Here is a 14900-nt window from a genome sequence, read left to right as displayed (position 1 = left end):
TTCAAAAAAAAAAAAAAAAAAAGCAGGAGGTAAGTGGGATGTCCTGAAGGAACAAAGGCATTCTTAAAATTGCCAATCCATTGATCCCTTGAACCAAAGCTACTGACGGAGGGAGGAGACTCCTGTGTGGCTAAAAGGAAAAATTCAGTATAGCCCATTTTGAATACATATCTCCTATGTTTCTGCAGCATCGGGCTCTAATGGAGGAGCTAAACCGCAGCAAGAAGGACTTTGAAGCAATCATTCAAGCTAAGAACAAAGAATTGGAACAGACCAAGGTACTAGAAAGAAGGTGAAGGTTTAGAATTTGGTTAGTACACACAACTCAGCATTTCCAACAGGGCAAGGGTTGCTGTGGTGAATTAAGAGTGATTATGGCTATTCCCTGCTTTAGGGGAAATAATCTGTAAATTGATTCAGGCCTGTGGAAGGGTCTGCCTGTAGGACAATATTTTTTTCCTTTCCTCATTCAGAAGCGAAATGCTGGGAATCAGACTCCTGTCCTACAGTCTAGTCCATTGGCTGTGGTAGATGCTCCTTCAGTGTTTCACTGACACAGGCTAAGGGGTAGTGTAGTGAAAACACAGTTAATCCTGATGCATTTAGGTCATTATTTCTCACATCAAATCAGTGGAATGCTTAAATTAAGGGTTATAAACTCAGGTGCCCAGCAGGGTCAGAGTGGTAATAGAAGCGAGTGAAGTGGCCTGGGTTCAAGATCGCAGTAGGGAGCTGCAAGGACAGAGGACACCGGAAAGGGGCGCTCGCCACCCCTCTCCCACCCCCAAGAGGCAGCCCTTCTCTGCTGCTCCCGGTTGTTGCCACCCAGAAACACAAGCCCAGTGTTGTCAGATCTGATTTTTCCGCAAAAGATGGAAATCTAGATGTTAATGTGAACTATCCCAATTTTCAAATATTAGCAACAAGTTCAGTTTTACTCTGTTTTGTTTTTTAATACCCTGAGGGCCAAACTAAACAAATCTGCCAGGCAGATCTAGTCCACAGGCCACCAGTTTGGAATCTCTGACCTGAAATTGATGCCCAAGACTGTCTGTATCTCTCAGCCCACCCTTCCCCCAGACAGACCCAGAGCGGAATACAGAAAGGAGGAGACTCCGTTTTCATTTGGTTTACTACCCTTATCCTCTGTTTAAATCGTGTAGTACCTTTCTTAACTTCCAAAAAGCCATCATATCTTTTTAAACCTAGCAATTTTTAGGTTTTCAGGGAACTTTAGTGAAAATGGTACATGCTCTCTACGCTGCCCTAAGCAGTGTGATACTTATTGCTTTAATTAGAAGAAACAATAAAAGATGAAAACTTAGTCTGCCATTCAAATATACCTAAGTGGCTGGGTTTTTTTCCCCCTCAGGGGCTCCTGACACTTTCAGTTTGGGAATGAGGGCTAGTTTAAATAAATGTTTGCTTCAAGAGAGCACACCTAGGGTCCTCCCCAAAGTGTATGTCTGTAGTCAGTCTGACATCTTGGGGAAAGCACAGCGAAACTGGACTGCAGACCTCTGCAGGAGTAGGAGGTGGCAGGCATCATAGAGTTTGGATCCTGAAAGTCCTTGAAGAGACCATCTCTCAGCCTCTCACCTCCAGGGAGTAGAAGTATTATCCTTATTTTATAGAAGAGGCAGCTGCAAGGAACACAGGGGTCCTTAGAAACGAATTCAGGCTTCCTGCCCCTATGGACTGTTCTTCATGTCTTCTTTCATGTCCAATGAGTTCTTGGTTGCTTGTGATGATTTTATAGCCCCTCTAAACTGCTGTTAGTTATAGGATTCTTAATGCCTCGTTCTGGTCTTGGGTGGCTGCTGGGGTTAGTATGCTGCCTTCAGTTTTCCTCATCTGGTTAGCTCTGGGAAAGGAAACAGAAGCTACAGTGCAAATACAGCAGAAGTGGAGAGAGGAAAGAAAGGAAGACCATGCCCTATATTAGAACGCCGTTCTGAGAAACAGTAACGCTTAGGGAAAGGTTTTTATTCTCAAGACACTGTGCCAGGGTGAATTTTTAATTTAGATTCCTGAATCCTAATCTAGACAATTAACCCTGCTCCCTGTCCTGTTTTCCATTCTCGTTGGTTCATCCAAATGACAGGTGGGGTGTGTTTCTTTGCAGGAGGAGAAAGAGAAGGTGCAAGCACAGAAGGAGGAAGTTCTAAGCCACGTGAATGATGTGCTGGAGAATGAGCTCCAGTGTATCATTTGCTCCGAATACTTCATTGAGGTAATTATCAGCAGTGGCTTATGTCTTCTTGCTCTCTCAACCCTGAATGGAACCTTGGCTACACCAGTTCTGCTATAGGGAAATGTTCTGAAGAGGTTTTTATTCTAGGAATCTATTGAAGTTATTTGACTTCATCATGACCTCTAGAGATGACCATGTCTCATTTGTTTTTGTAGTCGTCTTTACCTTCACTGATCCTTTTTCTTATTTTATGTGGTGTGGAGTGTTTATTCAGTACACTCACTATTTTTAGCGACAGTGAAGCCTTTATTTCTTTGTCGTTGGGAGAAAACAGGGCCACATGGCATCAGATTTTTGAAGTATCAATAAAGCTGCTCACTAAAGCTTCTCTTTCTTTACTCTGAATGGATGCAGTTCTGAGAGTGGGCGTCTAGTGCAGCCTTTAACAGGGTGGTAAATGTCACTGATGTGTGGTCACTTTGGGAATTCAGCAGCCAAGTGGAACATGTTTCAGGGACTCTAAGGCTCCCTATGAAGACGAAACATCTCCTAGGTTACCATTTGTTATCCTGTCATATTTTTTGCGTAGACTTTATTTTTCACAAATTCTACCATTTGTGACTAGTTCATCTTACACTCGTCTTAAACTCAAGTTTTGTTAAATGACCGTGCTTTTCAGATTTCTTTAAAAAGGAAAACACTCGCTCCTTCTTTCAGGTAGTCTTTTGGGAGGTTGAGTCTATTAGCCTCCCAAGAAATCCCTCTCGGGCAGATTTGTTTCTTTTGCTCTGGATCCAATTTGACTTCAGGTCCTAATTTCCCTCCATAGTTTCTAGTCCTTTGATTCCCTAGTTTGGAGAAGCTCCGTGTTGCTTTGACAGGGCTCGGCTAGAGGAAGGCAAGGGAAGGGGGATTGGGATTGGGGAGAGTTAGCCAATGCGGGGCGTCCGCACAGACATCTCAGAGACAAAGCACCTGACCTGTGCTGTGTTTACAGCACGCTGCCTGACCCTTTCTACGGTCACCTCAAAGTCAGCATGGGAAAGAGGTTTTGTTTTAATCAGACAGGGTTTTAGTCCTGTTTGTGAGACTTTATCTCGTACAGTTAACAAAATATCTCTTAGTTGGCTTTCTGCGCTCAACTTGGCATTTGAAAAATGCATTATTTCTGTTATTTTCCACTGCTATCCTAAAAGCAAGAATGAAGGCTTTTGAGCCTCAGAAAAACTTGTATCATAGGAGATGTACATAAACAAGTGTATTAAAGAGGATGGTTTATATTTTGAGAAGTGAAAAGGACCTTAGAAGAAATCTGACCATTGGAATTACTCCTTTTGCTTTCCCTCTTCTGACAGGTTTATTTACCAAAGGGTTCAGTCACTGTCAGTGAACCCATTACATTTTTCCCATTATCTTGATTCCTTTTCCCCCAGGCTTTTTAGTCATCGTTTACATATATTTTACTTTCTTAAGCTTCTTTTGAGTAGAAATGCTGCCTCCTGCCATTCTATATACTGATTACTCAGACTGTACTCTCCTTCATATATTAAAACTGAAGTTCTGACTCACCATTAGCAGGATATACACTTATTTTTCCATGAGGGAATTAATGATATATTTGTACCAAACATTCACATGCTTCCTGGTCCTACTTGTGTCCAGTGACATTTGTCTGCAAGATAGCTAATCTGCGTTGACAGTGTCATCTGAGTTGGTGGAACCAGATAGGCAAATCAGCCTATGTCTACGAACTTAACCTTTGAGAAAGAAAATTAATCGTCTGACTTAAACCTTAAAATTTCTTATCCCCAGAAACGATTCTAATACCCTCTGTAAGCCCTCTAGATGGGATTATTGTTAAATTTCCACTTGGCCCTGGAAATAAACTCCTCTACTAGCTTTGAGATCACAGCTGCCCTGGGAAAGTAAGCATGACGGTTCTGATGTGTGTGTTCACATTCCCATTTTAGGCTGTCACCTTGAACTGTGCCCACAGTTTCTGCTCCTACTGTATCAATGAATGGATGAAGCGAAAGGTAGAATGCCCCATTTGTCGGAAGGACATCAAGTCCAAATCCCACTCCCTGGTTCTGGACAATTGCATTAATAAGATGGTAGATAATCTGAGCTCAGAAGTGAAAGAACGACGAATTGTCCTCATTAGGGAACGAAAAGGTGAGTCGGTATGAACAAGAAGGTGAGGCCCCTCAACAAAAGACTTAGAAACTTAAGCAGATATTTTTGGCTGGGGAAGAGAGTGAGATAAATGATTCTTAGGCCAAAGAAGAGGAGGGAGAGATGGGAAAAAATAGAGAGTAAAAGGTAATGAACATGTGATTAAATTTTTTTTTAATGTTTTTTTTTATTTCTGAGAGAGAGAATCAGTGTGAGCAGGGGAGGGTCAGAGAGAGAGGGAGACACAGAATCCAAAGCAGGTCCAGGCTCTGAGCTAGCTGTCAGCACAGAGCCCAATGTGGGGCTCAAACCCACGAACCATGAGATCATGACCTGAGCCAAAGTCGGACGCTTAACTCACTGAGCCACCCAGGCGCCCCAGTGAACATGTGATTAGGAGTTGAGGGAGAATGGACTCATATATGAGCATTGGGGGAGGGGGAGGCTTAAGTGTATGGATGTGGGTAGAAAACACAAGGTCAGATGGTTTGTTGTGCTGATAACTAGATGGTGCTGTTGTTCAAGACAGTTCAGTTGCTGTCCAGGTGTTGCAAAAACCTTGGGTTGGGTACACCATCAGTTATAAATAGGAGGTGAACAAATCAGAGATTCACAAATTGGAGAATACTTGAAGAAAACACATACAGGTTTTATAATAAGTCACAGCTTAATTACACAAATTGGATATAATGTTAAACTAGAGAGATAAATTTAATCTTTGGGGATCCTAATACATTTACCAACTAGTTTCCTAGTTGGAGAGAATTGGGAGAAAGAGAAGGGCTGGGTGAGTTCCCCTAATGAACCATGTTTCCTTGGTGAATATCCGTTCATTCAACAAGTGATCCTATCACACTTGGAGCTTGCTGTGTTGAGGGTGCCAGAGCCCCTCCGCTTGAGACCCAACTGTCCTTGTGACAAAAGATGTGTCTTGGGGCCGGGCACAGGGAAGCTAATGGATAGGAGGGAGGATTGGTTATTGGCCAGGCACGAGAGTGCGTAGAAGCAGGGTGGATCTGATTTTCATGTTCAGTCCCTCTAAGAATCCAGCACAGCACTACCCTCTGGGAAGGCACCAGAGCCAAAGTGCTGTGATGTCAGCTGGCTGCACAAAAAGGCCAAGCAGAGAAGACAGCCCACAAGCTCACTGCCTTTACAGGTGCTTCCCACCACCCGGCCGTTGATAACTCATATTCACATGTGTCTTTGATACACCTTTCTCTAAGCCCAGAGAGATGGAAGGCCTGCCAGCCACACTGCTAAGAGGAGGATCTTCTGTCCACTGCTTCCTTTTTTTTCTAGCTCTTCAAGAGATGTCAGCCACTTTGAGTAGAGCCAGGAATCTGACACGGATGTGCAGGCAGCTGTGGTGTGAAACTGGGCCTCAGCTGGTCAGCCCGAATGGAGGCAGCAAGCCTGTTGCAGAGCTGGGCAAAGCCGGTGCTGAGCAGGAAGTATGCTTGAGCCTTTTCTGCCCAAGGAAGGCGTTGTCCCCGTGGGAGAGTGGGACAGCCCTCAGGTGGTTCTTTGGAACCAGGATGTCTTCCACTTTCCTGACAGCTGTGTGCTAGTAGGTTTTGTGGCCAGTCTGAGCTCTCACAGATCTTTTACCTCCCAGGGGCCACTTGATTCTGGCATAATCCTATCGTTCTTCTTCTCACTCCCATCAGCTTTTACAGGAACAGTCCCCTCCATTCTGGGATAAAGAGATCTATAAGGCATCGTCTCAGTTCTCGCAGCACTCAGTCTATGGAGGGGGTAGGAAGGCAAGTCGGTGGTGTGACAAGTTCCCCACCAGGGTGCTGGGACACTGCAGAGGAGCAGACAGTTTGGCCTGGGCTGGTAGAGGTACGGTAGAAAGCTGCATGGGAGAAGTGTCATTTGAACGGAGTCTTAGAGATTCTCAGGGGTGTAGCTTTCCAAGCAGAGGCTTCAGCACAAGCAGAGCACAGAGGCATGAGGAGCAGTGACAGTTCATAGCAGTGCCCCCCTGGTGGCGCGTACATGACAGAATATCTACATGGTGCTGGAGCAGCAGGAGGACAGCCAAGGCCTAGGAGGTGTCTGCCGAGGCCTGGAAAGGGAAGGAAGAGCCGCGTGTCTTAAGTTCACCTCTGGCTCCCCTCACGAAGAGTTAATTCTGCACATTACATTACATCACACCCCCCTTTTCTCTCCAAAGGCTGACGAGGGTGCCTCTTTGCCTTTTTGGTAACCATAGGAGCCCACACAGTAAGCTGAAGCAGCCCCCCATGGCACTCGCTGGCACCAGGCTCCGTTTCCGCAAGGAGTGCAGCTTTGAGGTTTTCTCCAGAGACTGACAGAAGGCTCTGAGTCCCAGTTTAGGGAAACAGGTGCCAGAGCCATCAGCAGGTCCCCTGGTCTGGAAGGGGGGGTTAGAGAAGATTGTCAGTTCCAATACCAGCCTTCCTTATCAATTGGAAACTGCTTTAATCCCCAGTGCATGGGAATTTTTAAAGGGACCAAACTTAGGACCTGGGAACCAAGATTGGCCAGCCTGTGATCGTCAGAGCTCTGACGCTGTGGTAGGGCTCTTTTTCTCCTGGGCAAAGGTTGCTCTTGTCACCAGTTCAGGGAGGGAAACGTGCCTGTCTTGTGGCAGCGTAGGGTGCTGATTCCACCAGGGGCAGCCCCACCGCAGGCCTCCTGGCTGGCTGTTGTCTTCTAGTTCCGTGTCCCTGTGGGGGAGGAGTGGTGCCTCATGGCTGAGGAGCCATTGATCCCTTGCAAACGCCGTGAGGCCAGATCATACAGAGAACAGGAGGAGAGTGGTAGGGTACTAGCCCCTGTGTTAGAGAAAGGGTGCTCCGGAGCTGGGGCAGGTAACAAACAGCTAGTAAGTGTTTGTCACGTGAGTAGTTGTGGCTCTCTGGGATATTGACATGAGATTTTCTGAAAAGAAGGCATTTTTTTTGACATTCCCTGTAGAGGATCTCCCTCTGGAGCTGGTGAGGAGCCAGAGCGCAGTCTTCTGTCAGCGACTCCCTTTCCTCCCTTTGTTCCATTCTCATTAAATGTTGGTTGACAGAGTGTTAACATTCTCACTTTTAGCTTTCCCTTGCAGTTTCTTTGGGTTGTGCTCAGAAAAGAAGAAAGCAAATTATCTAGAAATAAAATCTTGTTGGTCTTTTAGAATAGTGCTTTTCAGTCTAGGGGCTTTTTGAAAGCACAGTCCGCTGACTCCCTTGATGCCGTTATATTGAACCAAGGCTACTGGTGGGAGTGCACCGTGGCCTTTAGGTATGTTGAGGTGGGGAGAAAGATTCAGAAAGCTTTCCTGAATCTGTGAGACAGAGGCCCCTCCAGAGGTTAAGGGTCTCTAGGGAGATAGACTCAGGTCAAACCACATGGCCTGTGACTCTTGCCGGTTTCCCGTAGGCTGTGAGGAGGGTGATCCCAACACAGGACAGGAGAAACTGGCAGCCACTTAAGAGAGTAGCTGCCTGCCCATCTGGAAGGCTTTCCTTGACATTGTCCATCACCCCTTTGCTGAACTTGTACAGGAGTATGTGGGAATGGCAGCAGTAGCAGGGTCTGGCAGGTTGACCTCATCCAGAGAGAGTACTTGTTAGCAAGTACTTTTAATCTGCCCACCCCTGCCACTAGAGAATTGTGTGCATGTAGCGAGCATGCCTGGCTGGCTTTACAGCAATCCGTCTAGGGGAAAATGGCTCTCAACAAGGTTGGCATGGAGTGGGGGATCTACATGCATTCATTCAAATAGTATGTAACACTAAACTCTTAAAATTTTTGACTTTGAAAAATTCTCCCTTTGCAAAATTGTCATGGGATACAAAATTAGAATTGTTAGTAGAAGCTTTTATCTTATTTCTCCCATCATCACCCCCCCCCATTTTTTCCCCTTATTTTTCTTTTCCTTCTTTTCTTTTGTCTGTTGTCCTTCCTTTCTTTGTCTCTTGATGGGTATCTCCGCCATCACCCTTACTGGCATCTCAGAATGAACAGTTGGAAATGACAAGGACAGCACAGAAACTGTCCACCCAGTGGGGGAAGGGATTGTGATCTTAGTAGAAGTCAGCTATAGGATTAATTGGAATATGTGAATAGCAGCCCACGAAGTCCTAGAACCTCAGATTTTTTTGCTGACTATAGTCCTTTAGACTTCTGAGCGTCTTTCCATCTAGAGGTCAAAAGCCTGTTGCTGACTTTAGTGCTCTGTGGTGGAGTGTCTTCTCCCCTTCACCAGAAGCACCTTACCGTAGGCTTAGGAGAGTGGCCTTCCTGGTTGTGATTAAAGATCCTTCACTGTACCCCAAATGTACAGACGACTGGATTTGAGGGAACCAAATGTGCCATACCAGAGTGAAGAGATCCAGGGCTGACCTTGACTACTTGCCCACTGAGTCAGGAGCTCTGGTGAGCCCCCACCATGCTTACTGGCCAAGGCCTGTTCCCTGGGGAAAAGGAGGAAGACCATGAGCACACACTAGAGCTTCAAAAGAAGTTAAGTACTGAGCAGCTCTGGCCTTCTCTAGGGGGGTAGCAGGAGATACCTTAGATCATTCATGCTGTTTTCCTCAGCAGAAGTTGCTCCTGGCCTTTTTTGTCTTCTTAATGAAAAAATAGAGTTATTTTGGTTTTCTAAAAAATGGATCTTCCCTCCCTATGAACATGTAACTTTATGATTTGCTTTATAGACATACTTTCAGGAACTTCTTCTTATAGAAGACCACCTGTGTAAATACAGAGTAGTGTCATTAACCAAAACAGATTTTCCGTTAGCGTTTCTTGGTTCTTAAACTTAACTCTAGATGAACAGAGAGTGTCTTGGTTGGTTGGTTGGTTGGTTGGTTGGTTTTTAAGTAGCCTTCACACCCAGTGCAGAGCCCAGCATGGGGCTTCAACTCATGACCCTGAGATCAAGACCTGAGATGAGATCAAAAGTCAGTTGCCCAATTTGGGGCGCCTGGGTGGCTTAGTCGGTTAGGCGTCCGACTTTCGCTTAGGTCATGATCTCGCGGTTCGTNATAAAAAAAAAAAAAAAAAAAGTCAGTTGCCCAACTGACTGAGCTACTCAGGAGCCCCAAACACAAAAGCATGTTTAGATTTCCTTGAACTGATCTTGGAGACTGGGGTCACTGAATATGCCTCTTCTTCCTACCTCCGTAGAATATCATGGACTCAGATATATCACCATTGAGGCTTCTCTGCACCAGCTGGATATATATGCTGCCCAATTGCCTACTTCTGCATTCTTAAGAAATCTAATAAGAGTGGGGGTGCCTGGGTGGCTCAGCTGGTTAAGCATCTGACTTTGACTCAGGCTATGATCTTATGATTCTTGAGTTCAAGCCCCACATCAGGCTGTCTGCTGTCAGCACAGACAGAACCTGCTTCCAATCCTCTGCCCCCACCTAATCCCTTCCTCCCACTCTTTCTCTCAAAAATAATAAACATTAAAAAAAAGAATCTAATAAGACCAGACATGTCCCTGTTCCTGGCTAGGGCTTCTGCTTTGATTGCTTTCTGTTTTCCTACTCTTGTCCCATGAAACCTGAACTAGAAGCAACCCCCAGAAAACATCTCTTCCTTGCTGCTTTTCTTCTGGGCCTTTCCTTCTTAGTTCCTACTAAGTGCCAGGTGCGAGGGCTAAATGTGAGCAGGCATAAGGATGAAAAATTGCCCTTTGGATGTAGCAGGACTGTGGGAACTTGACTTTATTTAGTACAAGTTTGGGGGACTGGTGGGGTCAGAAGCTAGTTTACAGTGAATCAGAGAATGAATGTGAGATTAGGGAGTAGAGAAAACAGAAAAGTAAGATAGCCCAGGTCTTCTAAGAAATTTGGCAACAACTAAGACCATAGGGACAGCATGAAAAGAAGGCTGTAGTTGGAGAAGGAAGTTTTTGTTTTGTCTTGTTTTTTGTTTTTTGTTTTTTTTTTAAAGACATGATCAGAGTTCTGTGTGGTGTTCAGTTGCTGAGCCTGTGAAGGAGAAGCGGGGAGGCTGGAGTAGTGGGTAGGGCCAGATTCTGTGGAAGGCAGGGCAGGGAATGCAGAGCGTGGATGGTGGGAATTAGTCCTTAAAGGTGGGGGAGGGGGCGCCTGCATGGCTCAGTTGGTTGAGCGTCCGACTTCTGCTCAGGTCATGATCTCACGGTTCGTGGGTTCGAGCCCGCGTTGGTCTCTGTGCTGACAGCTCAGAGCCTGGAACCTCCCTCCCTCGGCCCCTCCCCCACTCGCACTCTGTCTTTCTCTGTCTCCGAAAAATAAATAAAACGTTAAAAAAAATTTTTTTTAAGTGAGGGGACATCCTGTTTTCTGGAGAGAAGGGGCTTAATGTGGAGTGTGGGCAAGGAAATTTGCTTGAGAGAATTTCTTTTTTGTGGCTTCTCTGTTTTTCTGTGAACTACAAGGTGAGGGAGCCTTGCTTGGCTCTCTCAGCTCTCTAAGGCTGCCCACAAGTGGAGAAAAGTAACATTTACAATCCTTTCAGTCCTCCTACTAAGCCTGCAGGACCTCAGTCCCAGGGAAGGGGACTTGGTGGCTTTATTGTGTCCTTAGGCCAGGATCCCTGCTTCCCCTAACTGAGGAAGTAGAAACAGTAAATAGCAATAAATTGTACCTGCCACCTTTCCCTCCCCACCTGTCCTTGCCTAGTGTTGTGATGCTTCAGCACATGTTCATTGAGGGCCAGCTTTGTGCCAGGCCTGCTCTAGGTTCCAGAAATAGAAAGAGAAGTGAAAATCTAATAAGTTTGATGTGATTAGTGCTATGGAGAAAAACAAAGCAAGGGATCAGGGAGTGACGGGAAGAGCATTGCCATTTTTCACAAGGTAGTCGAGGAAGGCGTCACCAAGAAGGCGGCACTGGAGTAAAGCCCTGAAGGCAGCAGCCCTGTTGCCATGTGGGGAAGGGTATCGTGTGGGGAGCGCACTTGGGGAGGTGGAGGGGCAACGAGGCTGCCGGTGTGGCTGGAATGGAGTGTGCGATGGGGGAGGAGTAGGAGGCGGGGCAGCACAGATTGTGTAGGACCTCAGGGCCCTTTAGAAGGAGTGGGACTTGAACCCTTACTCTGGATGAATGAGGAGCAGGCTCTGAACAGAGTGATGTGCTCCGATGTCTGTGTTCTTGGTTCACTGTGTGGGGAAGAGATGGAGTGTGGCAGCAGGGAGGCCAGGCCAAGGAAATGCAGCCTCCTCCTTTACGTCTCTTTTCTTTCTCTTCAAAGCAAAGAGACTGTCCTGAAGACCATGCTCCAGGGGCATCGGAAGGACTGGCAGGCAAGGGGAGCTTGGAGCTTGGGATGGTCTGGAGGATTCTCTGCGGACGGGTCTTGCTTGGGCCGCTCTGAGATAGAGCATGGGATGGAGCCACGTGGGACAGAGACTGAGTTAGGAAGTCCTCGTGAGCCTCCATGTCGGCCAGCCTTGCTGCCACCATTGTCTGAAGCGCCACCGGTCCTCACCGCACTGACCGCTTCAGGGGACGCGAGAGACTCGGCTTCACTGCGTGTTGAATGGGTTATGTATTTCTGTTCTGCCTTTTAAATGTATTGTTGTTACTGTTTTGGTACCTCAGCAACACCTCTGTTGACCTTTGTTTTGGACAGGTTGGGTGTACCCCCGCGGCTGCCCCTTAAAAGCTAAGGCAGCTTCTCTTGGAGAAGATGGCATACCTTTTTGTGAAAACAAGATGTCATTTCCTGGAAATAAAATGTAAAGCCTATCAGTTGTGCAGCTGGGCTTTGGTGTATTTATCTTCTTCCCTTCCAGCTCCCACACAGTCTCACAAGTAAACACTGGCAGCTCATAAATTGCAACCAAGAAAGTGACTGTGTCAGATGATAGACTCAAGTGAATGTCAGCATAAGAAGCCAAGCCCAGGATCATGACTGTTGCAGGTGGGCACTTTTAAGGCCCTGACTTGTTTTTCCTTTTCATTCCAGAGGTGGGTCACTGCTTACCTGGGTTTGAGACAGGGTGCATTCCCTTCTTTCAGCCAGGGGTTAGAAGTGGTTTTGAAACTATTTTATTTATTAATTATTATTATTATTATTATTTTTATTAAGTAAACCCTACACCCAGCACGGGGCTCAGACTTACCACCCTGAGTTCACGAGTCACGTGCTCCGCCCACTGAGCCAGCTGGGCGCTTCCCAAATCTGTTTTATCCGGTGTGAAAACAAGGGCAATGGTTTGATGAGAACGTGGTATTTGTTTGTTTGTTTATTTTTTTTTAATTAAAAGTCATTTCTCTTTTACTGCTTCTCCCTTTTAAACAGAGAGAAAACTAGTTTGGTGTTTGGGAGAGAGAAGCTTAGGAAAACATCCTTGGTTATCAGTGAGGAGGATGAGGGAAGGTGCAGGAAGCTGAAGGGTAATCACTTGAAATGAGGAGCCCTCTCTAGTAGGATTATGAAACTGTGCATTTTGTCGTTCAGCAATATGCTTCCAGATGGAAAGGTATTTCCTCCCCCTTTTTACTGTCTACCTGGAGAACCATACCTTGTAGTGCTTTATTTATACCCCTGTGTTTTCAATACGGATGGGCAACTGTTGACTCACCAACTCTTTAGGAATGGTAGATTTGCAACACTGAATTTCCCCTGTACATGTGTTCCGTTTGTATGATTGTGTGAGCACGTATAAATTCTTGTATATTGTTTTCTTAAGCTCATGCGTCATAATTCACTTTTAGAAGAGTGCAGATACACATTTTTTGAATAGGTGATACGGTCACGTGCCTTAAAAGCAGAAGGCACCAAAGGACCTGAAGTGAAAAGCCTGTCACCCTTGCTCCCCAGTGACCACTTCCCTTCCCTGAGGCGACGAGTGTTACTAGTTTTTTGGGTGCCGTTCCAGACATCTCTGACTGTACAAGCAAAAATACTCATAGTCTTCTCCCTTCTTTTGCATAAATTATGACAGACTCTACACTCTCTGTACCTTGCTTCTTTCAAGATATATCTTGGTGATCGTTCCATATCAGAACATGAGGAACTTGCTCTTTCTTTGCTGTCGCTGCCTCTTATTCCATTGTGTGTTTGCACCATAATTTGTCCAGTCTGTTTTTGATCTAAGTTGCTTTAAACCTTTTACTTCCTTTTTTTCATACAGCTCTCCAAGTCCTGCTAAGTGAATCTTGGAATATATACTCTAAAACAACAAAGCAAAAATAACAAAAAATTACATAGAACCCATAAAATGTTATGCAAAGAAGGAATAATGGCAAGGTTGGAAATCCACATACTGGGAGTTCTCGTTTAAAATCAAAGAGGGTAGGGGCACCTGGGTGGCTCAGTCGGTTCAGCATCTGACTTTGGCTCAGGTCATGATCTCCCAGTTAGTGAGTTCAAGCCCCACATCAGGCTCTCCACTTTCAGTGCAGGGCCCGCTTCAGACCCTCTGTCTCCCTCTTTCTCTGACCCTCTGCTGCTTATGCTCGCTCTCTCTGTCAAAAATAAACTTTTTTTTATAATTAAAATTTTTTTTTTTAAATCAAGGAGGGTCAGTGTTTCTTTTTAAAAAATGTATGGTTAAGTAAATAAAAAAATACTTTTTTGGTTGTAACTATTTTCCTAAATATTTTATTAGTAATAGTCTTTTGAGTCTGGTTCCATAAGAATCTATAACATAACTACTTCCATCTGAAGTTCCTACAGTCTTCACTGGAATAAGAATGAAATCAAGTAGGCTCTCAATTCCGCAAAACACTACAGCACAAAGTAAACCTAAGGCAGAATATCCAAGATAAAATTGGTCTCCCAACCATTCAAGAAAAAGACAGTGCAACTATTACTTTGAATGACTAGCCACTTACATTTACATTTGGGAGCTTGAGAAAATCAATTTCATTTCCAGTAAAATCTATTTCATTGCCAGAGAAATCCTTGTCAGTTGTCTTGGGCTCTGGAAAACAGAGCATGAATTGTGTAGTTTGTACAGTTATCTGGTTCTCGCCATAGCATTGTTGGTTGGTTGGTTGGTTTAGGTATTTACAAATACATTGTCTCATTTTGAGGTTCTCATGCTTCTGTATCTCCCTGCCCCCAGTGGTGGTGGCGGCAACCTTCCAAGTTTCCATGGTAACCAAAAGGAGCCCCAGGACTCCCAGGAGCTGTTGGGCGTGTTAGGGATCAGTGTGTCCCACTTGTTACTCTTAAAAACACAATGCAAAAAAAGTTAAAAACAACAATACCGCAGTGAACACTGTTCTCATTAGAGCAAAGATCCTCGAAGAAGGAACATCTTGACTGGAAGAGCCTGAAGGCCACCTGCCAAAGACTAATCTTACAGACTGACCGTTCCCTCCTCTGCACACACAGTGACTTAGAGTCTCTCCCTTCAGAGCACCACGTTCTTCTCAAGTGTACCACACAGGTTAAGGAAGTGAGCTCTTAAATACAGACCTAAGAAAAAGAAAACTTAACATTTGAAAGTCAGACCAGCTGGGTTTGAATCCCAGACCTGCCATTTGTAACTGTGTGAGACCTTGAGCAAGTTACTCAATCTCTGAGCTTCCGTTTCTTTCTCCCTTAAATACCCCAA

At 45.3% G+C, this 14900-nt stretch overlaps 1 protein-coding gene and 1 pseudogene across 3 annotated transcripts in view; one reads left to right on the top strand and one right to left on the bottom strand.

Moving 5' to 3' along the window:
• RNF8 (ring finger protein 8) overlaps positions 1 to 12089 on the top strand; it is a 34048-nt gene extending 21959 nt beyond the window's left edge. For 2 of the 3 annotated variants that reach the window (XM_077754873.1, XM_077754872.1), the window contains 5 exons: positions 189 to 278; positions 2126 to 2233; positions 4165 to 4369; positions 5672 to 5823; positions 11582 to 12089. In XM_077754873.1, coding sequence (XP_077610999.1) covers positions 189 to 278; positions 2126 to 2233; positions 4165 to 4369; positions 5672 to 5823; positions 11582 to 11704 — 678 coding nt within the window. In that variant the 3' untranslated portion in view covers positions 11705 to 12089. The remainder of the gene's footprint in view (positions 1 to 188; positions 279 to 2125; positions 2234 to 4164; positions 4370 to 5671; positions 5824 to 11581) is intronic. The other variant, XM_077754874.1, reaches the window with a different exon arrangement.
• Positions 12090 to 13922: 1833 nt separating this feature from the next.
• LOC144224002 (TM2 domain-containing protein 1 pseudogene) lies at positions 13923 to 14436 on the bottom strand (annotated as a pseudogene).
• Positions 14437 to 14900: the final 464 nt, after the last annotated feature.

The sequence above is a fragment of the Crocuta crocuta genome, unplaced genomic scaffold (assembly GCF_008692635.1).
Source record: "Crocuta crocuta isolate KB4526 unplaced genomic scaffold, BGI_CrCroc_1.0 scaffold132, whole genome shotgun sequence".
Taxonomy (NCBI): Eukaryota; Metazoa; Chordata; class Mammalia; order Carnivora; family Hyaenidae; genus Crocuta; species Crocuta crocuta.
The sequence above is the reverse complement of the archived record's forward strand: the minus strand, read 5'-3'. Positions and strand labels throughout refer to the sequence as shown.